Below are 27,806 nucleotides of genomic sequence, written 5' to 3' on the forward strand. Positions count from 1 at the left end.
GTAACTACACCCTGTGACAGTTTTCCATGGGGGTGGGAGACAGGGTGTCCCTCAGCAAGTCCTCATGCTCGTCATAGGTGGTTGTGACGGTAACCTGAGGCAGAAGTGACTTCGATCATCTTTGCAGCTGCCAACAGCTCCTGTGGTAGGGGGTGTTTTGCTGGGGCAGGTTCTCCCCCAGAGGTTCTTTTTAATTTTTAATTTAGAGGGAAGGGAAGGAGAGAGGGAGAGAAATATCAATGTGTGGTTGCCTCTCATGTGTCCTCTGCTGGGAAGTGACCTGCAACCCAGGCATGTGCCCTGACCGGGAATCAAACCGCAATCCTTTGGTTCACAGGCCTGCACTTAATCCACTGAGCTACACCAGCCAGGGCCATTATTGGTTCTTGTTGCAGATTACCTAAAGGCATGCAGAAATGTTCTGAACACTCTACTGCGTGTTCTCATTTTCATTTAAAAATGTATCTGTTTGTATAAAAAACAGTAGTTACCTCTTGGTAGTGAGGATTGTAGGATTTCTCTCCCCCTGCCCCCAAGAAGACGTATAACATTACCTAGAGAAATCTACAGACCAAGTGCGGGGTGGGGGATGGGTGTGCTTAGTGAAAGGTGGGAACTCTGTACATGGGCCTTCCTTTTGCAATCAAGGTTCAGCCTGAAAATGAGTATTTGATATGCGAGGACAGAAGCGGCTCTCACTGGGCTCTGTGAGGACCCAGGGTCGCTGCGCAGGCCAGGGTGAGGCGTGTGTCCTAGAGGAGGGCGTTCCTTCCCCTGGAGAGGAAAGGACCTTGGGACCCTGGGCACCAGGCGAGGCGGCAGCAGTGGGAATGCAGGTGAGAGGTTCTCAGGGGGCAAGAAACACACTGGCCACCCACCCGACACCACGGAGGAAAGTCGTCCAGGAGGATAGAGAAATTTGTAGTGCACCCATACTAAACCACAGACGTAAATCTTTAAAAGGTAGTACCATTTTATTTAGTGTTGTAGGAAATTTTAGGTTACTTCTTCAGAACAAAATCAGAGATATTCAAAATTCCCAAAGTAACAAAGCAGGAAAAAACTCTATAACCCAAAAACACTGGGCGATCCTTCAAGAGTTGGGGGGAGAAAGAGGTCACATTAGTAGCTCACATAATAGACACTGAGAAACCACAGAGTTGAGATTGGTATGGACACTAGGAGATTTCATTCTCCACCTAAGACAATTAATGTTTCAGCCTCGAGAGATTATTAGTTCGTAGTTCTAAAACAGAGACTAGAGTCGGCTGGGAGAAGGGAAGCGGTAAGGAAAGATCCTGCATAATTTAACACCCAGTTGCCGCTGGGCTTCAACACAGCATGTGGCTGAGTGTCAGGGACCTTCCTCCTTCTCCCCGATGTGCTTGCTGGGACCACACACACGCACCTGTTGGTACGTGCATGCAGGCACACACCTCTCAGGTCAACAGCTGCTCTGTGTGGCCAAGGGCAGACTTTCTCCTTTGCCATTCTGTTGCCCTGATAAGGTGAAGATAGAGAAATAAAAGGGAAGGACAGGACACCTGTCAAAGTCCAAGGAATGAGATGATATGAAACAACCAAGCAAAGGGTTGACATTTTTTTCACGGAGCTGACCTCCATTTGAAATTCATTGCCAAGTGTTTGGTATTTAATCTGATGCTTCCCTAAAGTACTGACTGTTCCTTCTGGAGGCAGCTCGGCAAGGCCAAGGGGAGAGCTGCCCCTGCTTTTCCCGAGCACAGCCTCCACCCAGGGCCCGTCCATCAGGTTAGCATTCACAGCAGCTGGGACATTAGCATTCGAGTCCCAGTTCTCCTACAGGTCCGGTGCACCCCAACGCAACAAGCCCTGCTAATGGCTCAGAGCGGGCTAAAGCTTTTCTTCAATAAATTCTCCCCCAAAGCAGAGTCCTCAGGGACAGCTATTAACTAGTGACCTTCAGGCTAACCACTTTGAGAGATTCAGGAATACCATAAATTGAATTTTTCCCCAGCAGTGGCAGAAACCAGACACCCTTGAAGTAAATTGTCCTTCATTCTCCAGAGTTCCCAAGTGGCATTTCAGAGCACAGGAATTCACTCCTCCACCCAGACGTCCCTCTTATATACCAACCAAGGTACACACCCAAGGTCCTAGCAGCAATCTCCAAACCCAGCAGCCCCACTGAACAGCACAGGTCTCCCTGCCAGCTCTTCAAAGGAGAAACCATTCAGAGCACGCCTGCCCCCCCAGTACACTTGGGTTATCACAGTCAAAATACATCAAGTAAAAAACATGTTGCAGAACAAATATATACATGTACATCTTCAGAGTTCAAGTGAACACAGTTCTCTTTGTAGGTATGTAAATAAGTTTCATAGCACTACAAAAATACAAGTCATCTGAGAAGTTTACAATGGTCCCCAGTACTGTAGGAATGAATTAAATAAAATAGTTATAGATAATTAAAAGTTAATTAGATAAATCAAGTTACAGTATCATCCTTCAGATTAAAGTGCTCCAATAACACTAAGGTTGAAGCAAACATGATTTTGAAAAGAAATTCTGCTGCCAACAATCTTGCCTCTTAACATCAACATAACAAGAACATACGAAGAAGAGACTCCCAGTTTAATACTTGCTAGTACTGCCACCCTTGCCCACCCCATTGGCCGGTGACATTCCTCCCCCAGGGGGAGAGGTCAAGATCTGATGAGATTCTGTCACAACCAGGAGAAAAAAAGGAGTTATACAGAACCCTTCTATTTCCAATATTAGGTAACTAGCAATGAAACTATCTGAAGAACCAGAGCTGGCATATTAAGAAGAGGGCAAGAGTCCTAATTTTTTAAAATATGTGTATTAATCTAATTTTTAAAATGCATCAATCCCAAAATAAGTATCACCTTCTTTACAATTTCATAACAAGGGAGAGAAATGCCAGGAAGAGCTGCCCAGGAAACCGGGGCGCTAAGGCGCAGGGGCAAAGGCCACAGGAATCCTGCTAAAGTCATTCCATACCTGGCAGAGCCGGTATGAGCAAGCACTTGGGTCACCCAACCCCTTACCAAGGCACTGGCCAGGCCATGCTAGCCAGCAGGGACCCTGCTGTCATGGAAGGACTCGGACCAACACCCCCTAACTGAGTGCGAAGTGACTCTCTCACTCCCCTCGTTCTATTACACTTCTCCAGGGCCTGTGGCCCTGCACAGAGCACTCTGTGAGGCTAGAAAGTAGTGGAAGCTGATGTTCCGAAAAGGCAACTTGTTCCAAATCTACAAGGCACGCTCAAAGGCTTTCCCTGCATTCTTCTGCTCGGTCCCATCAAGACCAAGTCTAAGAAGCCTGTGAGGTTGACATGGTATCAAAACTTAGCATCTGCAGCCAAAAAGCCACACCTGAGCTACTCAACAGCCAAGAAAGGATGTGTAACACAGCACCTTCTCGTTTCACCCCAAGCATTAATGACTGGGGGACACACATTGTAGAATCTCAACATCAAAGAAAGGAAATCCCAATGTAGAAAATATATTGACACCCCTGGCACCACAGGAATCTCTGGGCCAGGATCAGATCTTATGACCATGTCTCTGGTCCAGACATGAAGTATTTACAACATAAGGCACAGTGGCATTTAAAAATAACACCCTGGGAATGTACAGTAAGAGATTCATTGTAATAATTGACCTGGCTCCTGGCAGTAGGACTGACTCTTGCCAGATGACATGCAAGGGAGATGGGGACTTTGGAGCCTGTGTGCTGGTTATCAGGCACACGGAGTCCTTGACCTCAGGAGGAGGTGGAAACAAATGCACAGAGAAGTCTCAGTGTTGTACGCCGGCCTTTCACATCTTTCCTGCCTTCTTGCCGACCTGAGCCGGAACTCGGAGGATGTTGGGGGTTTCTTCCATGACCCTGACTAGCAGGTTGTCGATGTAGTCCTCCAGCTCACGAACCTGGAACTCTTTCTTGCTTATTGTTTCCTTCTGTTTGAGGACCAGCTGGATCAGCTCATCGTGGGTTAGCTGTGCATAAGCAAAGGCAGGGTCCGAGGGGGTGTATTTCTTTGGAGAAGAAAAGGGGAAAAAAAGAGATAAAGTCAGCAAAGAAGTCTAAAGATCTAAGAGAAATACAAAAGAGGGGCTCAGTGACCGTAACCCGAGGCTCAGGAGGTCAGAGTTCAGGAAGGTACAATGTGCCTCCCGAGCTGGACGAACAAGAAACCACTCCTACACAGGTGGTCAGACAAGCTTCGAAGACAGAATGACACGTGAACCGGGCCTTGGAGATGAATTACAAGTCACTTCCTTCCCAGAAAACAGGATTTTGGTTTTAATTATAAATGGAACATTTGCTCATCACTGAAAATCTCAAATACGGAAGAAGGGGAAAAATTACTACCTATAACTCCAACACATAACATTTGGGTCTCTTTCTTATTCTCCCTTGGCTTCTTTATGGTATGTTTTACAACTTTAATATCACACAAAATATAGTTGTACAGCTTATTTAACCTATTATTTTGTGAGTCTTTTCCCATCATTAAGTTTTAGCAAAAATTGCTGTTGTAATGGATGCTTAAAATTGCATTATATTTTGACCATCTCTCTCACTGGGTATTTAGGTTATTTTCAATTTTCACAATTATATAATAACATTTTAACTAATACTTATTAACATAAATCTTTGGTCATATCTTTAAACACTTCCTTAATAAAATAAATGCATAAGATTAAAAAGGCGTACACTTAAGGTATTTCATACAAACTGTCAAACAGCTATTAGATTCTGTACTCCAAAGGGGAAAGTGTGCAGGGCTTTGAAGTCATTAGAAGATTCTAGGAATGTGATGACTTTGAGAACCATAAGACGATTCAGCATTACAGAAAGTGAGCAATGGCCATGAATAGGAACAGACGCAAAGAAAATGCCCATTAGCTCAGAAACAACAGTGCTCAGTAGTGCATATTCCCCCAGGATTTTTACATTGGATTTTTTCCCTACACAGTTGTAATAATAATGATGTACATTCAAATGGTGGCCAACGTCTTCCATGAGACAGATGATTTTCGGATGTAGTTGGCTGTATTGTTTTTAAAGGGAAGTGTCAAAGCCACCTGAGTAAATAATATACCCCTAGTTATAAATCATCTATAACAGATGGAGGCCCTAAGAAAAATACCTCCCCGCAACCCAATATAGTAAAGATTCAGCTGGCTTTTCATAGCTGTAACTATGCAATTTCTTTCTTTAACCTCTGTCTTACTTTGCAACATTCCAAAGAGTGATTCTTTCTATAAGCACTGTTTTTGCCTTAGTGCAAAGCATCCAATACATGGCCAGCCAACAGCAGTCTCCAGGAAACTCTCCATATTTACTCCGAGTATTTACTAGGTAGGGTCCAGGACCAGAGGTCTGCTGCAGGCAGGCGGAGGGGCAACAGCCAGGCTTATAAAATCATGGGCGAACCAAGCAGCAGGCGCTTTTGTTTTAAGTAAGTTATTCTCTCTCATCAGGAGCAGGAGATAAGCCCCTGATTAAACAAGCTTTGAAGAGTAAATAAATTGGGAGCCAAGGGTCTTTCTGGCTCACTTCCTGAAAGTTAGGTGTTGTTTCTCTCTGGAGCCAAGCTGCATTCCACAGTAAAAGGAAGAGGGCATGGGAGGCCACTAAATGACTTTAGTTTTCATCACCTTCATGCTGTTCTTTCGCCCAGTTTCCTGGTAAATATTGTTAACTCCAGAAAGACAAACGCTGCCTCTTCTACACAGCCACAGAGGCCAGCCAAGCTGAGCTGTTCCAGTTATAGTACATGTTTAGGGCAGGGCTAAAACATAGTAGGTGCACCGCTCCGGCTGCAGCTGGTAGTTGGGAGATAAGGAAAGATGGCTAGACGATGCTTACCGCTTTCCAGCCACAACTCATTATTACTACTCATCCTCTCTACCTGAAACTCAGATCTCCAGCTTTTAGTGAAACTTCACCCCAGCTCCTGGTGGCATAGGTACAGTGTGCTCAGAGGCATTAACAACCACCTAGCACTTTCAACATGCTTGCAAGAGGGAAGGAGACAAGCGCAAAACGCTTTACTTTAAAAACAAAAACTGTTTGATGTCCTGGAGTCCACGGGACTGTAAAATCTATAACTGAATGAAGTTTGGAGATGCCATCTGTAAAAATAAACTTTATTTTTTACCGACTACAGTCCCCAATAGTCATTTGGGTAATTCCTCTCCACACAGCTCAAACACAATGCATCCTTGCCCACTAATGGTCACCAGTCACTCAGGAAATCATTCTCCTCCAGAGCATGTGACAATGAGTCAAAGACCAGAGGTCTGCCACAAGGTAGGATTCTAAATCCTTCCGATCTTCGTACCAGGAAGGGCAGGCTGAAGACACTCAAAGCAGAAATCATCTGGGAGGTTGAGTTGTTTTTGTAGCGAGTTTTTTTTTTTAAAATGTTAGCCCAAGCTTTTTAAAGAGAAGCGGGCCTCTAATCTAGCAATACTCTTCCAAGAAATTGAGCTTACGGAAACAATCTAATGGAAGAAAAAAGTTCTATGCAAGAAACTGTTCACTATGGTATTACTCATCTTGCAAAACAGAAAACATATTGTAAAGTTGTATAGCTTAAATTTATGTAATGTTAATAACCAATGTTATTAACCAATTAAATTTGTTTCAATAAATTTAATTTTAAAACAGAAAACAACCTGAATATCCAATAATAGGGAAATGGTCAAGTAAATATTGGTATAACCATTCCAAGAGTAACTAAGTAGCAACATGCAAAAAAGGTTATGCTACACTATTAAGTGAAAAAGAACCAAAGCGTGTTTCCATGCAGCTGCTAGAGCTGGAAATATCATCATTTTGCAACTACCATATCCATCAACGGACACTAAAGCCTGCGAATCAAAGGTTGACGAGGAACAGGATGTTTAGATAGTCTGCAATTAATTCCCCACAAATTCCTTATTAATTGTAAAGGGAAAATTAGCAACTGTACACTTGAGAACCTGGGTGGACACCACCTAAACTCAGTCACTAGAGTTAGCACCGCCCTGGCAGGTTGGCTCAGCTGGTCAGCGCGTCGTCCTGATTCACCAAGGTTGTGGGTCCAATCTCTGGTCACAGCACACACGAGGATCAACCAACGGAGGGATGACTAAGTGGCGCAAGAAATCCATCTCTCTCTCTCTTTCTCTCAAATTAATAAATAAAAATTTCAAAAAGAAATCAATGGCAGAGTTAACACTTCCACAGCTGGTATAAGCTGATATAACGCGCCTGTTTATGCAACACATGGAGAAGGACCCGTTATTTCTATAGTTAATTCCTCCCCAAGAGTGTGTAACCTCAACCAAACATGAGGAAACACCAGGCAAATTCAAACTCAGGCAAATTCTACAAACAACTGATTTACACTCTTCAAAGGCGAAAATGTCTTGAAAGACAAAAAAGGCCAAGGAACTATTCCAGAACAAAGAAGGCTAGAAAAAACTACATATAATGAGTGATCCTGGATTGGAGGGGAAAATTACCCTAAAAAGGACATTAATGGGACAATTGGTGAAACTGAAATACAGACAATAAATGATAAAAGAGTATCACATTAATGTTAAATTTCTTGATTTTGATAAATGTCCTGATCTTAGGACATTTATCCACACTGAATTATTTAGGGGTAAGGGAGGCATGATATAAACCACTTAATCTCAAATTGTTCAGGAAAAAAAACATAGACACACAAAAAGAGAACAAAGCAGGGGTGGGAAGAATGAAAAATAAATCCTATAAAATGTTACCAGTGGTGAACTGGGATGAAAGGTACATAGGACTTCTTTGTACTATTCTTGCAACTGTTTTAAAATTTGAAATTATTTCAGAATAAAGTTACAAAAGTTGCATATATCTATGCAATGATTATAAATACAAGAATTTTATATCCTTGCCAAAAGATAAAAAAGGATACAGAACAATGGAAATATCTCATTTGAATGGGCCTGAGGGTGCATGACATTTTCTTCTTATTAAAGAGAAGTGCTAATGTCAGTTATGTTGTTTGAGATACAACAAATTCAACAATAACCAAATAACCATAATGGAAAAGTAATTACTGTGGGAGGTAAGGCTTCTAAAGATTATCCAAAGACAGGAGATGCATGATTAAGTCACTCCTGGAGTTACCCATGGCCCGAGGAGCTGTACATAATGGTGATTCTAGATATGGGGTTTTTTTTAGATCCCTAATTAACATGTCCATTTCTTGGAGAAGACATACCTTCATTATGGCTTCGTTGATCAAGTTCTCACTGATGATAGTGGCAGTTCCCAAGCTGGAGTTAGAAGTCTTGGTGGCTGTTGTGTTCATTGGCTTCACAGGATGAAGTCTAAAGAAAAAGGAGAAAGGGTCCTTAGACCTTTCTGTTACCGCAAACTGAGACTCTGCCCATCTCAAAGATGGCAGCCGGCCAAGGAGACAAGGGCAGAGAGTGGTCAGATGCTCTGTTCTCATCTCCGGTCTAACACACGCCAACGTCCCTGAGGAAATGAAAGCAGTTGGCAGCAGGCAGCCACAGGCAAGCCAGCAAAGCACACCCCTCGCGCCAGGTGTGTTGACGTTCTCACAAGCCCCTCGTCCTCACTATTGATGCCAGGAGAACACTAAAGCCAATCTCTTATTTTGGGAGGCGACTGCAGCCTAGCACTCCACTGTGGGCGTCCGTGCAAAGCCTTCTGTTCCCCAGCAGTAAAGAAGGAGTTCAGAACAAACATGCCAGCTTCACACTGAATGGTGCAAAAAGGAAGCTTTAAAACACAGCTTGCTGCTACCACTCGATCTCACCTGGTTTCTGACACTGTTAAGATACTGGTCGTAGCACATCTACGCTATTTGAGGGATCCAAGTCTGACTGTGCGGAATCACTCCTCAACTATTTTTGAAGGCTAACGCTACGTTCTTGCTACAAACACAGAGTTTATAGCAAGATTGCTCTTAAGGTATTCCCACCACAGGAGATAACCCTTTTTAAAACAGGCCCGACCAGCCAAACAGGTGGGCCTCCCATTAGTGCGTCCGTGCAGTTAAAAGCCACAATAACCTCCACAGGCAAAAGGCAAAGGGGGCACTGCTCACATGTACGAAGACAATCTTCCCCGACTCTCACCTGTGCTTGGCTGACCCAGTTCCAGCTGAGACTGGATGTGTCTCCGAGGGTGAGACCCAGGCCTGAAGAAGCGGCTTCCTCTTGCCAGAATTCTCCACTTTCCCAGGGAGGCCCTCTGCTGTTGCTTTTATTTGAGATTCTGCTGTACTGGTGTGGTGAGTGTCAGGGTGTGGACAGCTAGGGCGAGAGTGTGTGGCAGGAGAGGGCTCGGAAAAGGAGGGGCTGGAGATAGCAGAATCCAGGGCCGAGTCAGGAGGCTGACTTAGCCTCCCATTTCCCATCAGCTTTTCCTCCTCGCCATCACCAGGGCCTGGCAGCTGTGTATCCAAGCGGGAGCTCCTGCCAAGATACAGTTTATGAATTCCTGAAGCTGTACTCTGCTCTGAAGAAGCCCTAACAGATGCTTCGGGTGCTTTCGACCTGAGGTCATGCAGGCTGTCCGTGGGCACTGCCAACCCAGCTGCCTCGCCACTCGGCACCTTCTCAGGATGGGCAGGCAAGGTGCTCAAAGAGGAAGCTCCCACTTCCAAAGTCACCACCTTTGCTGTCTCTCTGTCACCTTCCACCTCATCTACTCTTTCATCATCCGATGTGACTTCAGGAATGGAAGGAAGGGTTAAGTCCAAATCAGCCGTGACTGGAGATTTAACATCTGAGGCAGACTGAAGGTCACTCATGGGATCAGACAATAGACCTTCATGGTCACTGGCTTTGCTCTGATTTTGAGCCATAAGAGTATCATCTTCCTTAGTCCTAAAAAGTGGAATGTCTCTCCCTGGACTTGGGTCACACACTGGGCCTTCTAAGACACTCTTCTCACACGAGGGGAGGGGAAGGTGGTCGTCCACGGCACCTGGCACACCGGAATCCAGCGGCCTGGGTGCAATCACAAGTTCCCCCTTGGCGTCTTCTGCATGGGGTGGCTCAGCAGGCTGTCTGCCCGACACACTGCCGGGGGCAGCCCCTCCACGCCTCAGCTCCTGGGCGTTACTTCTGTCCTCTTCCCCCGGTCCAGGGGGCTTCTCCACCTCCCCTTCTGTAAAGACCTGCTCAGAAAACGACACGTGCTTCTTGATTTTTTTCTGGCCCTCATCAACACTCAGCCCCATCTCTTCATGTCTCTGACTGGTGGCGGCAAGTGAGGAGACCGGTCCTCCCATTCGAAGAGGAGGTGCTGCTGGGTTGACTGCAGAAGGCACTGCACCATCCCTAAGTCCGCTCTCCTCCAAAGGCCCAGGCGGACTCTCCAAGTCGGCGTTTAGCCGCATCGGAGGCTTCCCAGCTGGGCTTTCCGTCCTGCCACTTCTCACTGAAAGGGCAACTGTTACTTCTCGGGCCCCGTCAGGTGAAGGGACATAGTCTTGCTGTTTTTTGGGGGGAAACCTCAGCAGTTCTTCTTGTTGCCCCATTTCAGGCTGCATCAAGAGAGACTTCTCTAAACCATCACCACTCGTATTCTTGACCGTGTCTATCTCACTGGTCCTCCCCACTGGAGACTCTTCTGAACCTTTACACGCGGGAACCGGGGGCTGTTTGGAAAGTGATCCCAGGGCACGAGAAACAGTATTTGGAACTTGTGTTAAATTCTCCTTTCGCAACTCTGCTTTAAGGAGCAGGGGTGGTTCTTCAGAACCAGCCTGGCCCTGGTCGATGGAAGGCCAGCTTTTAATAGGAGTGGATGTGGAAATGGGAGCTGCTAGTGGAGGTGAGAAAGCGGAGAAGACAGGAGATTCTGAGGACTGTGTCTCTGACTCAAGCCCCAGTTGGGAAGGGACAGGTGTCTGACCAGAACTGGAGGGGAAAGCAGAAACATAGGGAGGAGAGTTGGGGAAAGGAAGCCTGGCTGTGGGTTGAACCTCTGGAGACACTTCCAGTCTGCAAAAAGGACAAGATAAAATCTGCAGGTCAGTTGCAGATGCTGGAGAGGCGGAAAACATGTAAAAAATACAGTCATTCAAAGGGGAGAACTTACTGTTATACTTGGGGCAGTACCTTTGTAAGTTAAAAAAGGAACACAACAGTCCTCAATATGCAAAAGGGACACTTGCTATCACCAAGCATATCTGCAACACAGGGGCTCTCCAACAGAAGCAGAAAGGCCCAGGGAAAGCAACAGCCTCGCTTCTTTTGGCGATAAACACCAAAAGCATCTAAAAGGTTCAAAGCAGTAAAAGATGCACCACAAGAAACACACACAGATTTTGAAGAACAAGTCTCTGTGTATCTGTGTGCATCTGTGTGTGTCCCTGGGAAATCAAAGCAAGCAGAATCTCAGAAACAAGCCTCTCCCATCCCAGACCACAGCAATGCTGTGAGGGAATGTGAGTCATGCTGAAAAGCAGAACCCCCAAGGCTCATTCAGGCTCTTGCAACAAGATGCAGAGCAAACACAGAGAACCGTCACATGCACGCTTGAGAGTGGACCAAGCGTCTCTGATGACAGCAAATCAGTGCCACAGTGCAGGGAGGAAAGATAACATCAGCCTCAACGGGAGATGTGTGCGAACTCAAACACAGGTCCTGCACACACTACCACCAAAACCTGGCATTTCCAACGTGCACCCCTCAGAATCTGCTACACCCCGTGGCTTTCCCCTGGGTCTGACAATCGGGCGACAAGGGCCGAGACTCACCGAGGTTTCACGGCTCTGGTCTGGGGAGCCCTGGCAGAGGTAACAAGTGGTGTCGGTTCAGACTTCGGCCCTGGGTCAGCTTCCGGTTCTGTAATCTGCACTTCTTCAAAGGGGTTCAGGGACTCTCCTCGCCCAGAGATGATGGCTGTTGTGTCCTCCTCGGGTTTCTTCACAAGGCCTTCCACAGGCCCTGGCGCAGCCTCCCGAAGCATGTCTTCCTTCTCCCTCCCCAGGGGGGCAGCAGGGCTTTCGCCTTCACTGCCCTTCGCCACATCCTTCTTTCCCGTTACCAGAGAAAGCAGAGAGGACTTCCTGTTCTCCTGCTTCTTGCTCTCTTTGGTTTCTTTCACAGCCTCTGATTTCGCTGGACCTGTGTTTTCCCAAATGTCCCCGCTGACTGGAAGCCAGGAGGACGGCAGGGTCATGGATTTCGGAGAGTTCTTTGTGGAAGACTCCAAGAGCCGCTTGTCAGAAGGCACTGCACCCCCTTCCCCAGGCTCCTTCCAAGACCGGGGGGCCAGATTTTCTGTAGACGAGAACAAATGCTTCTTCCTGAAGCCCTGTGGGGACGGGGAGGAGGAAGAGGTGCTGTCCTTGGTCTCGTTCTTGCCTTCCGGCTGCTCCACGTAAACATGGTTCCCATTGATGCAGACGTTGGAGCGGGAGAGGGAGTCGTTCTTGGACCGCAGGCCGCCGAGAAAGGAGAGCCCTTCCTTCCTGGGCAGGCTGAAGCTGATCTGGCTCAGCTGCTTAGGGTCTGCACTTACCGTTCTCTTGTGAGACGTGACTGTGGGAAGGAAAACAGAGGAAAAGGGGAATAAGGTCAACGCATGGTTCAAAACCTGGGGGAAGGGTTGGAATTTGCCCGTGTCTGGATACATTTTTGGTTGTCACAACCATGTGGGGGCATCTACTGGCACCTGGCTCACAGAGCCTCAGGATGCACCTGAAGATCACACAACACCTGGGACAGCACCCCCCCCCCCCCGCCACACAGAATCTGTNACCGCCCCCCCCCCCCCCCCCCCCGCCACACAGAATCATCTGGGCCAAACTGTGAGTAGTGCTGAAGCTGAGAAACCCTGTGCTTAACCAACGGAAAGGGGAGCGCCCTTGCTAGAGTTGCAAGATCTGGCCAACAGTAGGAATTTGATTATTGAAACTGCTGTTCAAAATACACAGTTAATTCAGAGTTCGGGGAACTGGACTCCTCAGCTTTCACCAGGGGCGTATCCCGTGACATTTAAGCCTAATCCTAGGAGTTCAATAAATACCTGATGAATTCATGAAATACCAGTAATGTTCTATGGTTCACCTTTAATTTAAAGGAAAAAAAAGACAAACAACCCTGGATACACTCATTCTGTCAGTTCCAGAAGCTTGAACTAATGTGCATCAGTGACAAAGTCAGGCATTTTGGTAAAGGAATTTGTACATTTTTAGAAACCAGAGGGCTAAAAAACAGAGAAGGCTCTCCTAACAGAGGTAATCCATCACCATCGCCAGCACCACCCCCATCCTAACCAATCGCCACCATCATCCTCACCACCGTCATTTTACTCACTGAGAAGCTGAACTAAAATCTTCCCCTTAAGATTTGTTTGTCTTTTCTCCCGCAGAGCGAAGTGAGCTAAGCTGGGGGAGAGGCCCAGTAGGGAACAGAAGGAGACTCACCGTCCGAGGCGGAGGAGGACTCATCCTCATCGTCACCCTCCCACCTCGGCTGAAAGTCTCCAGGGTGGAGCAGCACTTTGTCTGACTTCGAAGTGGGCAGGACAGACATGGACTGGGAAAGCGGTGTTTTCTGCAAATTAGACTTGGAAAACAGGGTCTTAAGCTTTGACTTCTTTTTCTTGTCTTTCAAAGATGACTCATCATCACTGTCGACTGAGGGTGACGTGCTAGGGACAATGGCCGAAGCGGTGTCTGAGGCCCTATCCTTATTCTTCCCCTTCATCTTGTCCTTCAGTTTCCCGAACGGACTCCGAGACTTGTCCTTCATGGAAAGGTCAAACATGCTGGCGGTCATGTTGTTTCTCATAAACTGGATGTCAACCTCGATTTCTCCTCGCTCTTTCTCCTTCTTTCCTGGCTTGGATTTCAAGGTGTACCACCTACAAGGAGAAAGGCTGAGAGGTTACTTTGGCTGAAGAGCCCAAAACAGTGTTCATGATCCCCACTAACTGGCCTCTCCTCTCTGCAAACACCAGCCTCTGACACAGACACATTCTATGTTCTCTTCCTTGGGGAGTCAAGGCTGGGGTAGGGGACGAAGAGAGAACTTGTAGCTTTAGTTCTGAGGCATCATCCACTAGGCAAAAGAGAGGATCTGATTCTGTACTCGTGTAGCACCACCTAATATCTTAATTTAATAGTATTATGTCTAAAAATAAAATAAACATTCCATCAAATCATGTCCTATGACTGGTATTTTCCTTCCACAGGGAGAAAATGCAAAGATTATACACAAATAGTTGAGAAGGTAGAGTGCAAATTTACAAGGAAATCTCAGAGAAAAGCAAGAGTTTATAGAAAGGTCCCCGCCAGAGAGTCACGGGAGACATAAGACACAGTAAAAACATATAGATATTCCATTTACATGAGGCAGCTAGTCAAAGGCAAAGAGACAGAAAGGGGAATGGCGGTCACAGGAGTTGGAGGAAGAAGAGAACGGGGAGTTAGTGTTTAGTGGGGATATAGCTTCAGTCACAGAAAATAAAAAAAGTTTTGGAGATGGATGGTGGGGATGGTTGCACAACAGTGTGGATGTGCTTAACAGCATAAACTGTATACCTAAAAATGGTTAAAGTGGCACATTTTCTTACGTACGTGGCATTTGTTTGCCACAGTGTTTTTAAAGAGAAAAACGGAGAGGATGCATTCTTCCCTAGCTTAATAATCAAGGAAGAAAGGGGGAGTATTTCAAACATTACTCAAGGATTTCTCTTGGTCATTTGCAAACTACTTCAAGATATGGCAAATGATATATCACTCTGACGCCACTGAAAGACCAACTTCAGAAAAAGGAAATCTCTCCACAGCGTTTTCCAGCTGGTGAAACTGCAAGAATGTGAGGCACATCCACGACAGAACGAGCAGCTCCAAGTGCGTGACCTCCTGACAGCCAGCCCCAGGGCCACCTTCACAAGCTGAGAACCCAGATCTGACTTTCTCTTCAGTGACCTATTTAAGAGCTGAGGGCCAAGGGCTTTAAGGAAATGATGGTTTTGCCCAAACAAGCACGATTTCCTCTTTCATGTTCAGCCTGCCTTGCTCACAGGGCAGATCACTGCCCCCCCTAAGGCGGCTGGCCCTACACTTACAGGAAGGGGGCAGAGGGGAGTAGAAATCTAACGCGTAAGCACCATGTGCAGCACCCCTGGCATGCACACACGGAGCAACATCCTCAGTTAAGTCTCGCCAGAATGACAGCTCTTTCTCTCTAAAGTGAGATGTTCTACCTATTTTACAAATAAGGAGATCGAGCCTGTAAGTGAGGCAACTGGTACAGGTGTTACAAGTGCTAAGGGGCACAGTGGGTTCCCAACCGGCTCTGCTCCTCAGAGCCCCGTCTCTGCCACACACCAAGACTACTACTGCTTTGCTGGCTCTCCTCACTTATCTTCAGCAGGCCGCCTTCCGCAACACACAGAAAGGAGGGCTCGAATTTAAACTCTTTGTAAGGAAGGTTTCCGCTTCTGATTTAAACATCCTAAGATAAAAGTAGAAAGAGAAAAAAACTCCCCATAGTTTGCTGTCAGTTCTAAATCATAAGCTTTCATAAAGTCCAGTGTACAGAGCCATCAAGAGAATTTAACCTGCATTATCAACACATAGCCAAGACCGGAGAAAATGGTGTGAGCTATGATTTTGGACCTTGAGGAGAAATCTCGAGTTTGTGGTTTTTGAAACCACAGTCCACAGCTGGAGAGGGAGGTGGGGCACCACTCTGACAGACAACCTGGCCTCTGCCGGCCCAGCGTCCGTCCAGTGCATTCTCCAGGGGCTGGCCTGGAATTGTTTGCATATTTCTGACTCAGATGTCGAGGGGATTATTTGTACTTTTCTCTTCTGACAGTCATGTGCTAAATGGTAGCCTTGGTGATGGAGGGTGGCTAACTTTTGTAAATACCAGTTGTAGGCACCTTGAATAGCGGAAGTTGCTGGAAGCTGAGTGTGAGGGCTCAGATGACCACAGCAGCCACAGCAGAGCATGTCGCCTCCCACCCAGGGCATGAGGAGACGGACAGACCTTCAGAGAATACCCGACAGTTCTGGGGACTAGGCGCACCTTTCCAAAAATATCAGTGCTGAGGGCTGTTTACTTGGAGCAAATCTCCAGCCAACTCTAGAATCCTCCCTGAGGGCCTATTATCACCTGATGCACAGGTTCAATCCCCAGGCACTAGAATGAGATTCGTTTTGGAAATTTCCATCACCATCTGGAGGGATGCACAGGCCCCTCACCACTGGTCCTGTCTGCTCATTTTCAAAAGCAAACCAAACACCAGGTAGCCAAGAACAGCCATCAGACTATTTAAGGAAGTGAAAGGCAGACAGAATCAGAGCCAGGTAAGCATCCCATGCAAATGTGCAGAATTTTTAAATACCTGCGTTGGGTTTATTAGCATCTGCCATGAAAAAGAAACAGCTTGAGCTAAAGCTGACTCTATGCTGGGTTTGTAAAAGCCAGAGAGGAAGACGGGAATTGTTTCTTCTATTATCAATATTATCCAAGGGATATTACACAAGTATAATTTGGTAACAGTGAAAGCCATGATCCATAAATCACCTTATGGAATCCCAAACCAGAACATGTAACTGGGTTTTAATATTTAAAACATCAATTCCATTTTAAGTGTTTCTGTTCATTTGCTTTTTAAAAAGATTTTATTAATTTAGTTTTAGAGAGAAGGGGGGGAGGAAGAAAGAAGGGGAAAGAAACACCGATGTGAAAATCAACTATTAGTTGCCTCTCCTACATGCCCAGACTGGGGATGAACCTGCAACCCAGGCGTATGCCCTGACCAGGAATTAAGCTGGCAACCTTTTGCTCTGTGGAACGATGCCCAACCCACTGAGCCACACAGGTCAGGGCTCATTTGCTTTTAAGTTCACTTAACTCCAGCACCTTGCAGCAGTCCATAAATATTAAAGCACGGCCACAGAGCATGTGATGTCAGCGTGGGTGCGTTCAGCATTACCTTTCACAGAGGCCCAGAAACCTCGCATTATCTCAGAAATCAGGGCTGGGTTCCTAGTCCAAAGGGCAGAGAATAGAAAGAAAGCCATAATCCCAATGTAGCAAGTTTATTTTTAAACCCCTTTCTGGGAAAACCCACCAAAAAATATCAAATGATCCCTTCCATAAGCAAATAATGATTTTTACTTATAATTAAAATCTAGTTCTTCAAAACATAAAAGGATCTCTGAATACATAGGAAGTGACAGAAAACTTACATAAACTATATTTTTTAAGTAAAAACAGGCATAGGGTAAAAGTTCAAATCACACAAAATGGTACAGAAAACTCCATTTAAGTCTACATTTTCAAAAAGAAGCCTTGTTAAGAGCAGTAGGAAATGTGAAAAAGAACGAACTGGGTAGAGGAAGGAAAGACGCAGGACAGGACCCCCCTCCACCCGCCCCCATCACTCCCCGTGGCCAGTCGGAGCTACTGCCCAGATCTGCATTGTCAAGTCTCCTGGGCTTTGCAACAACCACCCTGAGAACAGCTAAAACCACTGAACCATGCCCGGTTCTCAGGGTTGATCTGCCCCCGAACGTGGAGTTTCTCAAACCCATGGAAAGCGGATCCCAGGGGCCCTCATCGGAATGCGGCGGGGTGAGGGCAGTGCAGCTCCCGCTCTGGGGAAGTGAGAGGCGCGGACAGGGGACTGCGCTTGTGAAGGACTGACTGGTATGTCTCAAAAATAATCTCCCTGCAAATGAGGCAAGCATGTCTTTCCTTCACAACATTCCTGAGGGCAGACTCAGAGAAAGGATGGTTTTACATGCCAGGCACTGAAAACACGACACGAAGAGGCCAGATTCTGCCCTGGAAAACTTAACTCCAGGGATGGCTCAGAGAGTGAGCTTGCAAATGTTGCCACAAAGTGTCTGTGGCACTGGCATGACTGCTGCCTTTTCTTTCTACCTTTGAGGCATGAGAAAATAATTAGACATGAAAAGATTCTATTATTTTATCACTGATGATAACTCACACGCGAAAACGGTTGGCGGCAGCTAGCTTAAACCCCAAGGGGCTATAAGAACCACCTACTTAGGGATCCAGCAGAATGAACTAATACTGTATCCTCAGATTGGACACAAAAAAAGGCAAGGCAAAGAAAGACCACAGCTCCCGAGTTAGTGCAACATTTCACCGTGTTTGTTTAATTTCAAGGGAGCCTCCTCCAAGGGTCCAGCTGGGACTCGAGGGCCAGTGGCGGGCTGCCTGTTTCCCTTCCTCTGCAAACCCTCACCCATGACTTGCAGCCTGCGTCACCTGCACCATAACCAAGCATCGTGACTGCGCATCGTGACCCAGGGGATCATGGCCCCAGGTCAGGGAAGACGCAGGAAGAGCAAAACAGCGCCTGACGTGGTGTTTTGAAACAGGACACATTCATCTTTCTTCGCTGAAGAAATTTTAAAAAGCAGTTCCTTAATTGTCTTCCCCAGGGAATAAAACTAAGGCTGAAAATCATGTGGGGTTAGCAGCCGTGGACGCCTATGAGGGTTCTGAAGAGGAGTGATAGGTAAAAGGTCCAGACTCTGCTCTTGGGCGCCTAGGAGCAATGCATAGCAAACAGGGGCAGAAATGTTTATGACCTATAAAACATGTGTGGTGTGTACCTTCCAGAAGCTAAGTAGTTTAACCAGTCTGTCATTGACCAAGGTGGCTGGTCATCATTACCTAACTCTGCATATAGAATTACCAACCAGCCAACTCCCCTGCCCAGGAGGGCCTTCCCCTCTGCCCCCCGACAATGGCTGGGAAGAACTGGTAAATCGCAACAGCAGCAAATAGATCCTTTTTTACCCTCATTTTAGCCATTCTACCAGTAACAATAAGCTATCTATATAGTCACCAAACTCAATCCTAAAAGTTGGTAAGCGACAGGGTACAGAAAAAGCAGGTTGAAAATGATTTTTGGTCCTATCTATGTTATTTGCTCTACCAACATTCTGTTAGGAAGTGATCAAAACAGGTTATAGAGACATTTTTAGTTTTTTTTAAAAAACTGACTCACACTCATGCCAATCCAACCATTACCTTTTAATGTATTTTCCTGAAGTCTTTTTCCTGCGCATTTTAACAGTCACCGGCTGAGAGAGCTTGGGCACGTTACCTGACCTCTCTGCGGCTCAGGCCCCTCCTCTGAAACAGGGTAAAAAACGCCTGCCTCACGAGGATGTGAAGATCAAATGGCTTCATACATGTAAAGTGCTCAGAACAGTGCCTGGTATTAATAAGCACTTGGCAAATGCTAGCTGTAATTATCACTCAGTTGTAGCCAAAGCACATATGCGACTTTGTTTGCAGTAGGTTACAGACTTCATTTTCTTGCAGTCTCCACACCGATCCGATCATTTGTAATGACTGCGTGACGTTCTGTGAAGTGCGTATGTTTCAGTTTACCCATTCAGGTGGTTCTCCAAAGGGAATTTACCTACAGTTCTGACTCACTAGGCATCCAAACATCCATTAAATAACAACAACGTGCATTTGAAAGGGGTAAGAAAAGACTCAATTATAAAATTAGTTTGTATTACATGATTTTCAGAATTAAAAAGCATATAGGGATTGAAAAAATACCATGATCGGTGTATACTGTCTGTAACTTACCAAGAGATTTTGTTAATGGTCCTCAGGGTTTCTACACAGGTAGGACAGACGAGAAACAGGGCTTCCAAACTGTTTCAGAGATACGCCAAGAGGGCATAATCCACTGAAGTATAAGGTTCAAGACATGTTTTCTAAGTTGAAAGCACTACTAAACTCCTTGCAGGTAAAGCCTAAAGGGAGCCCGGGCTGGTGTAGCTCAGTGGATTGAGCACAGCCCTGTGAAGCAAAGGGTCGCCGGTTCACTTCCCAGTCAGGGCATATGCCTGGGTTGCAGGCCAGGTCCCCAGTAGGGGACACATGAGAGGCAACCACACTGATGTTTCTCTCCTACTCTTTCTCCTTCTCTTCCCCTCTCTCTAAAAATAGACTATTTTTAAAAATTTTTTTAAAAGACTAAAGGGAATAGCAAGCAACAGCATTTCAAGATTCTCTAAGAATTAGAAAAATTAATGCACTTTTAACCATGTAAATCCACCCTTGCAATCATTTACTGACCAATTTTTTTACTTGATTGGTTAAAAAAAAAGCCACAAATGTTAATATTCTACCATCCGATCAGGTGTCTCACCTCCAGCCCACATGTAAATGCCACTGGGTTGTGGGCCAGGTCCCCATTAGGGGGTGCACGAGAGACAGCCACACACTGATGTTTCTTTCCCTCTCTTTCTCCTTCCCTTCCCTTCCCTCTCTCTAAAAGTAAAAAAATAAAATCTTTAAGAAGAAAACTTCCATCGGTGTGTGAAAAAGGAAAACCCCGCAGGACCGGAGCTGTGGCGGGCCACACCCTCGAGGAAATGTCCCAGGACCCAGCCTACTGCTGGTCTCTGCACACAGGACACCATTCTTCCTTGACCACAAGAGGCCTTTTCAGACTAGACTTTCTGGAAGCCTTAATTGTTCTGCCTAGGTTAGCCATGTCTGTTTTAATAAGAGTACTTTTTAAAAGTGAAGTATGCAGAGCAGCCACACCTCTAGAAACATTTTTCTGGGATTTCTTATAAATGCTTTCCCTCTTCTCCATTCAGAGGCCAACATTCAGGAAGACACTTAATTACCACCGCCTTTTCTCTCTCCACAGGCACATTCCTAAATGTGTCCCTCAGGGGCACCCTGGAGACAAACACGTGACTTTTTTTTCCCCTAACAGATTATCTACAGACCTCTCCCTGAAGGAAAGGAATTTCTTTTCTCATTAGTGACTAAAAGTGCCTCCTTTGCCAAAAGCATCATTAGCCAACAAGCCGCAGAAGGCAACCTGCTTCTTCAATGTGCAGAAAGAACACAAACTGAGAAAGTGAAAGAGCAGAGCTTTACCCTCACACTTCTGACACCTCTAGTCTTTAATTCACTGGGCTAAATGTAAGATTTAACAGTTCTCCACATCCACTCGGGCAAACACGCCTGCCCATGCCTAAGGAACTGCAAAGACACATGCATACACATGCACTCACTCTCAGAGACCGTGAGCTCTGTGATGGATCACACAGCAAAAACAGGATCACGTGGTCCCTGACCAAGGGAGAAGCAGGTAAAAGTCAGGTTTGGTCTCCTCTGGGGCCAGCTGGGGCGTAAGGTCTGACCCAGGCCACCTTAAGGGGAGCAGAACACACTTGCTAAGTTTTTCACAAGAAAAATAATCCTGGCAGTGGGCTTACTTTCTTCAGAGGCCAATACAAGGGTCCGACTATGGATTTGGTTAGAATTTCAAGACCTGGGAATTTAGAGATCTATACCAGACCCAGAAACAGAGGCCACCCAGGGAACTGCTCTGAGGTGAAGATAAGGCCTAAAATGACCCCCGTCACTCTCTCCACTCGGGTTGTGGTTTCCCTGCCTTTCTGGAGCTAAACCAGAGCTAATGTCCCTCCAAAAGTACAGAGTGAGAAAAACAGTTTTCTAGGACAAGTGGCAATTAAAACGTAAGTATTTTAATAGATCTAAGATTCATTAAAGAGGAGGAGGGGTGATATAAGCAAATATGTTTGAGCTGATGACATTTTAATCAGCACATGTATTGCTTTTAAAGTAATTACAACATTTTTTAGTTAATAACTACAATTAAAATGACAGATACTATTTATAAAAACCTTCCCACTGATGGCGGTTATAGAAACACAATAGAAGTCTTTGTAACCAAAAGGAAGTTTAAGCAAAAGGGAAAAAGCACAGGGCTCTTATACACTTACATTCCCTAATGTGAAAAACATTTAAATGGTTGACTTACTTGCCTCCAGAGTTTTATTTTCCATTTATGGGTTTACTTTTCCTAATGTTACATATTATTTTTCCCTTTTCTTGGTCCTATATTCCTTGAAGTAGTGACTTCATCAGCTGTGCTGGAACACACCAGTAGAACTACATGAGCAACACTATTACAAAACAAAGACTCGGCCTGTATTAAAACTGTAAATACTTGAGGACACACATATACACACCCTAGTTTTAATTGTGTTTCCCACTAATGCACTCCAGCAGACTCAACTCAACTCACAGGTGTCACTGCCCAAAACCGTCTTTGTGATGGTGACCTCACCCTATCGCAAGGACTGCTGGGAAAAGAAAGCAGACCTCACTTCCTGGTTCATTTTCAATAGCAAGCTTTCCTCATTTCATTCGCTCATTCTCATCACTTCCTCTCACTCACCCCCACCCACATCCAGTCCATCACAAGCCAAGCCAACTGAGGCTCCAGAGTCTCTCTGAAACCCACCCACCTCTGTCCATCTCCACAGTGGTCACCCTGGTCCAAGCCACCAACACTGGTCCCCTGGATTACTGCGGTGGCCCCCCATTTTGTTTATTTGACTCCAAACTAGGCCTGCTGCAAATCCATTCTCCACCCCACAGCCACAGCGATTTTTGACGAAGTGGATTACACCACCCCTCAGCTTTTCATACTCACCGGCTTCAGTGAAGCCCTGGCTTCCTCTTCAGCCTCAATCCACACAATCTCTCTAGCTACTGCAGGGCCTTTGCACAAACTGCACCCCCCTCCCCCACAGCAGCCCTCCTTCCTCTACTCATCACTAGAAAAATTCCTCCTTATTCTTCAGATCTTCGCCTCAGAGAGGCTATCTGTGATCTTCTTTAAATCATGTCCTTCCCGCTCTTTTCTCTTATGAGAGCCTGTTCTCTTCCTACACAGTACTTACCATAATACATGATTATTTATTTACATGTTTGTTTGTTTAATGCCTCTGCCCTCCACCTCCACCACCACTACCACCAGCCACCCAAGGCTCTGAGCTTCCCGGCAGCAGGAATCGTGTTTGTTTTGGTCACCATTGTTTACACTGTATACCCAGAACCTGGCACATAGTAGGTATTAAAAAATATTTATGAAAAGTATAGATAAACTGTAAGGACAAGGGGGAAAAGGCAGTTAAAACTTTCCCTATGCTAACTGAATGTCTTACAAATAAAATTATCATCAAATAATACCATGAAAAACACAAGGGAACATCTATCATAGCACCAGAAAAATGACTCTGAAGTAATTTCCCCCTTCTTAGTCACTTCACTCCGTTGCTGCAAACGGGTTACGGTTTGTCCCAGAGCAGACAGAGAACACTCTTGTGCTTTGAGCGATCAGTTTCCTACACTGGAGTGGGAAGGGACTGTGACGGCGTGGGAGGTGCGAACGGTCCCAGGAAGGCCCAGTAGTATCTTTAAGGGGAATACCAAGAAAGGAAAGCCTTACCGGTGTTGCTCAAATGTTCCATTCTATTAGGAACAACTGAAAGAGTGTGCTTAGGAAACCTAAAGGTATAAGCACCTATACTGACTATGTATAATTTGTGTATTACGCATCTCTACAGTCTTCTAAGTCATTTCCCTGCACCCAACTCCCCCAGAAAAACAACTCTCTAGCCCTTAATTCTCTTTAAAGTCCCAAATTTCCTTTGGCAACTTATTACAGCATTCTTCTACACTTACGGTCCTTCCAAGTAGTTAACCTTTATAAATACCCAAAGCCTTTCATACACAACCCGATTCCCTCTCAAAGCCTAAACAGACATAGGAAACGACTCTCCACCACTCATTCATCCTCTTCATGTCCAAAAGAAGATGATTCCAGGATTAAGTTTCATGACAGTTACACAATGGCCTTCCAGTCACCAGCCTGAATATTTATTTTAATCTACCTTCAACAGATGATTTCCCCAAATTGTGTTGCCCTTAGTATCCTAAAAAGTTTTTTTTTTATCAGTCTAGAATCCAAACCACATGAGACTAGAGAACTGAGCAGAGAACCCTACCTGTTAGTCACCTGATTCTGCCTCTCAGGCGCATGTCTGTTTTTATGACCATTTTATGAATCTTGGAGACTTAACTGATTCCCAGCTGGAGCCCCAGGTCTTTAACAGATACATGTAAGTGTAAAACCAATTCACTACTACTTCTTCTTAAGTAAAGGGGCTGTGCACCCTTCCCTACTAGATGTACCCTATCCTACAGGCCTGCCCCTGTTCGGTGTTTTTACAGTGCGTGTCATCACCCTAAAATCAAGGTCCCCAGAATCTGAGTCATGATAAAAAGCATATTCTCTTGACTCCGAAGATAGGGTAGATGAGGGCTTATCAAGATAACAAATGCACACATTAGCACGGTCAGCTCTAAATGCCTTGACTGCAGCTTCTCGACCACGATGAAGGTCACACTCTACAGCAGCAACCTCCTCTGCTAGAGATGAACACGCAAACACACAGACCTATACACCAAGATAGGAGCCTTTGTTTTGTTTTATTTTTTAAAGATTTTACTCATTCATTTTTAGGGAGAGGAGAAGGGTAAAAGAGAGGGAGAGAAACATCAGTGTGTGGTTGCCTCTAGCACACCCCCAACTGGGGATCTGGCCCACAGCGCAGACTTATGTCCTGACTGGGAATCAAACCAGCGTCCCTCTGGTTCACAGGCTGGTATTCAATCCTCTTAGTCACATAAGCCAGGGCATGAGTTTTTGTTTTATTTCTGGTTTTTAGTGTCTGAGGTGGAGTCAAACCATTAATAACTAGTTCAAATTACTTCCTAGCCCAACCAGTTTGTTAAAATTCCGTCTCTCATTCTCCAAATCTCAGCCCTGTTGAGGGCCTGGGTACTGTGCCCTAGCCTCAGACAATTTGTCTAACTGGGTTCCCCCAGCACCTCGGAAAGTCCCAGGAAGTGATAGATGGAAAGCCTGTAGTTTCACCTCCCACTAGAGAAGCAAAGAAGCCTTTGTTTGCAGTTATTTAAAAAAAAAAATCCACTAAGCACCATTTTCCTATAAGCTGATATGGTGACTCAGTGGTAACCAGCTCATATGACAGAGATAGAAGTGACCATCTCAGTTCACGATTAAATCGGAGAGCATGCAATGAAGAGCAAGGAAATGAAGATGCAAAGACTAAACCCTTCCTGAAATAGGAAGCTTAGGGGGGTTTTCTTGCCTCACAAAGCAGTAACAGAACTTTTAAAATCCATATTAATCCAGGAACCCAGAAACAGCTTACAAACACTAATCAAGCCAGGCAACAAGCTCCATTCAAAAATAGGGAAGCCTGGGTGTTGAGAGAGCAAGCAGCCTGAAGCCCAACAATGAGTCAGGACCAGAGGGGCACCAGACCGTGGAATCTGGAGTCCCCATCTCTGGCAGGGAGATGCACTCTATCTTTCATGGGAGTAAAATGTTCCCATAAGAAACAGATGGTAGAGACAGATGATAATATCCACACATCTTGGGTTGGGACCAAACAAGGGACCGATAATGGCACCCATTTGAAGCTGGAAAGGAAGCCAACCCAAGGCCCCTGACGTTATTTAATAAAATGAAAAATGAGCATAGCTCCAGCCTCTCCTTAGCAAAGACACTGCTCACCTTATGGCTTGTAAGTTGATGCCAAGAAGATACCCCATCCATCCTCACCTCAGGGCTCTCTGTTTTTATCTGATTCGAGTTCAGAAATGCCTATTCATCTTTGGCCAGATAAGTAAATGAGGTATTACAGTTGCAAGCATGCAAGCTGAAATTGGACCCACCCTACAGAAAAAGGGGTCTGGTAACTTCAAACCCTCTGGCTTTTCCCATCTCCTTCACAAGGGAAAGTTAAAATACTGTTTATATCTAAAACACAAAATGTGAATCAGCATGCTTCATAAACTGTAGGGGCTAGGTGGTAATGAGCCTGGCTTGCATATGTAAGGTCCAGCAAGTAGTCAAGAAAGCTAAGCGAGACTAGCTTTTGGTATACTAGATGTATAATCAAATGTTCCATTCCAAACACCTAGGAAAGAGAACAAATAACTGGGTAACATCATGGAGTGAACTGGGTTTTGCCCAGCTTTCCATGCAGGAGTGAGATACCTTCAACTGGGAGCTACAGGTGAGCAGCCATCTGGTGGGAGCAGGGCTAGGGACAGAACTTGACAAACTCCAAAGAAAAACAATGCCTACCTCCCAGCTGAGCTTGGCCAAGGGCAGAGCCTGGCTCCAGACATCACTGGGAAATTCACACTAATTTGGAGCCCAGGCAAACAGGGTTAATATTTTTCGGTCTGAGGGTTAAGACCAAACTCTTCTAGCATTCTTTGGGGAGGAGAGGGGGGGAAGGGAGGGCCAAATTCTCCTCATGAATTTCTTAGGCCAGGGTGGTCGAGGTTGGGGGTGGGAGATAGCCATCACCAGGCAACCTGCACTTCCCATTCCCGCGCCCTCACCTCTACCCACCCCACACTGTTCTGTCCCTGGATGAGCCCCTAGAGCCGGGGGTGTCAGTGGGTTTCACTCCTTCAGTTAATCCTCTCTGTGCCCTGTACAATGAAATACCCAGGAAGCTTTCCACATAATCAGTGCGTATATCAAATATACACAATACTGGATTATGTGGGGGAGGGGAAGGGTCGTCAAGGAACATATTTAATGGACACATGGACAAAGCTAAAGGGGGGGCAGGATCGAGGTGGGAGGTGGGGTGGGGGGAGTAGTGAGGAGGAAATGGAGACAAATGTACTTGGACAACATTTTAAAAATTAAAAAAAATAAATATACACACTACCCACACTAATAACAGGAATCCGTCAGCCCACATGTACTTTCAATTCATTAAAAATTCATGAAGTGCTTACTAAGTTCCAGACGCTGAGCGAGGTCTTGCCGATTCAAAATCGCCCCAGGTACCCCTCCCAGCTTTCAGAGCCCACATACTAGGAGACCTGGGGCGGGACAGCCAAAGAAGTTGAAGGTAGGTGAAAATAGTACTACTCCAAGGAGGGATCCCTTTTGAACGGTCTCTCCCTGCCCGTCTTGAGACGGCAGCGCCGTGACGCCCAATCACTCTAAAAGGATCTAAGCGCCTAGGCGCCCCCGCACTCCCCGCGCCCCTCCTTCGGGTCCTCTCCCGTGGCCCGCACTCACTGCGTCTTCCTGCGACCCTGGTTTTGATGCAGCTCCCGCAGATCCACCTCGGCGCGGCCCAGGAACTTGTCGAGGCCGAGCAGCGCGCGGTGCAGCACGGTCAGTTGCAGGGTGACCGCGGCCGCGGGCGCAGCTCCGGCGGATAGCAGCGGCGGCAGCTCGAAGGTGGCCTCCTCCCGCCACACCGGCGCGCCCAGGCTGCGCTCTGACACCGAGGTGGCGTACTTCTCTTTGCCCACCTGGATCACGGCGTACGCATCGCTGGTGCCCCCGGGGCCCTTGGCCCTCAGACCCCGCGCCTGCAGCACCGTCACCTGCACGTGTGTTGGGGACCACACGGTTCCCGGGCCCCGGCCCGCCGAAGCCGCCAGGGACATGGTGACAGCGCTGTGACCAGTTCCAAAGCGAGGAGAAGATCGCCGCAGCTCGCGGCCTCTACAGCCCGCCCCGCCGCCCCGGCCACTTTAAGGCTTCCGGCCACGCCCCCGCCTGGGCCCTCCTCCTCAGGTGGCCCCGCCCCATCCACGCTACCGGCCCCAACTGCTCCGGCGCAAGCGGGCGGTGCCCCGAGAGCCGGGGGCGGGGCTGGCGGGGCGACGGAGGGGCGGGGCTTGGAGGATTCTGGTCTGCGAGGTGGTAGGTAGGTGAGGGATGGGATCTACAACCTCTCAACCGGAACTGGACAGAGAACTGACTTGGGAATCAGACCTCATTTCCAGTCTGGCATTGCCCACTGCCATGTGTGACTTTGCACAGATTACAGAACATCTTTT

The 27,806-nt window shown here is 46.4% G+C and overlaps 1 protein-coding gene across 2 annotated transcripts; it reads right to left on the reverse strand.

The window, feature by feature from the left end:
* Nucleotides 1-953: 953 nt before the first annotated feature.
* RAB11FIP1 (RAB11 family interacting protein 1) lies at nucleotides 954-27,482 on the reverse strand. 2 transcript variants are annotated; one of them, XM_037055357.1, is made up of 6 exons: nucleotides 27,034-27,482; nucleotides 13,463-13,902; nucleotides 11,789-12,575; nucleotides 9,156-11,030; nucleotides 8,270-8,378; nucleotides 954-4,046 (listed from the first exon to the last, which is right to left on the reverse strand). In XM_037055357.1, exons 1-6 carry the CDS (start codon nucleotides 27,408-27,410, stop codon nucleotides 3,828-3,830), a joined length of 3,807 nt encoding a protein of 1,268 aa, XP_036911252.1. In that variant the 5' UTR covers nucleotides 27,411-27,482; the 3' UTR covers nucleotides 954-3,827. The 2 variants fall into 2 exon arrangements, with proteins under 2 accessions (XP_036911252.1, XP_036911253.1); XM_037055358.1 differs by lacking the exon at nucleotides 9,156-11,030.
* Between the last annotated feature and the right edge of the window lie 324 nt (nucleotides 27,483-27,806).

Source organism: Sturnira hondurensis, unplaced genomic scaffold (genome assembly GCF_014824575.4).
Source record: "Sturnira hondurensis isolate 20B ecotype Veracruz unplaced genomic scaffold, ASM1482457v3 Scaffold0008640, whole genome shotgun sequence".
NCBI lineage: Eukaryota > Metazoa > Chordata > Mammalia > Chiroptera > Phyllostomidae > Sturnira > Sturnira hondurensis.

Coding starts and splice junctions, on each gene's coding strand:
- RAB11FIP1 (XM_037055357.1), bottom strand. CDS start 27,410: ATGTCCCTGGCGGCTTCGGCGGGCCGGGGCCCGGGAACCGTGTGGTCC. Junction 8,379..9,155: donor ACTGGGTCAGCCAAGCACAG/GTGAGAGTCGGG, acceptor CTTTTTCTTTAG/ACTTCATCCTGTGAAGCCAA. Junction 4,047..8,269: donor TCAACGAAGCCATAATGAAG/GTATGTCTTCTC, acceptor TCTTCTCCAAAG/AAATACACCCCCTCGGACCC.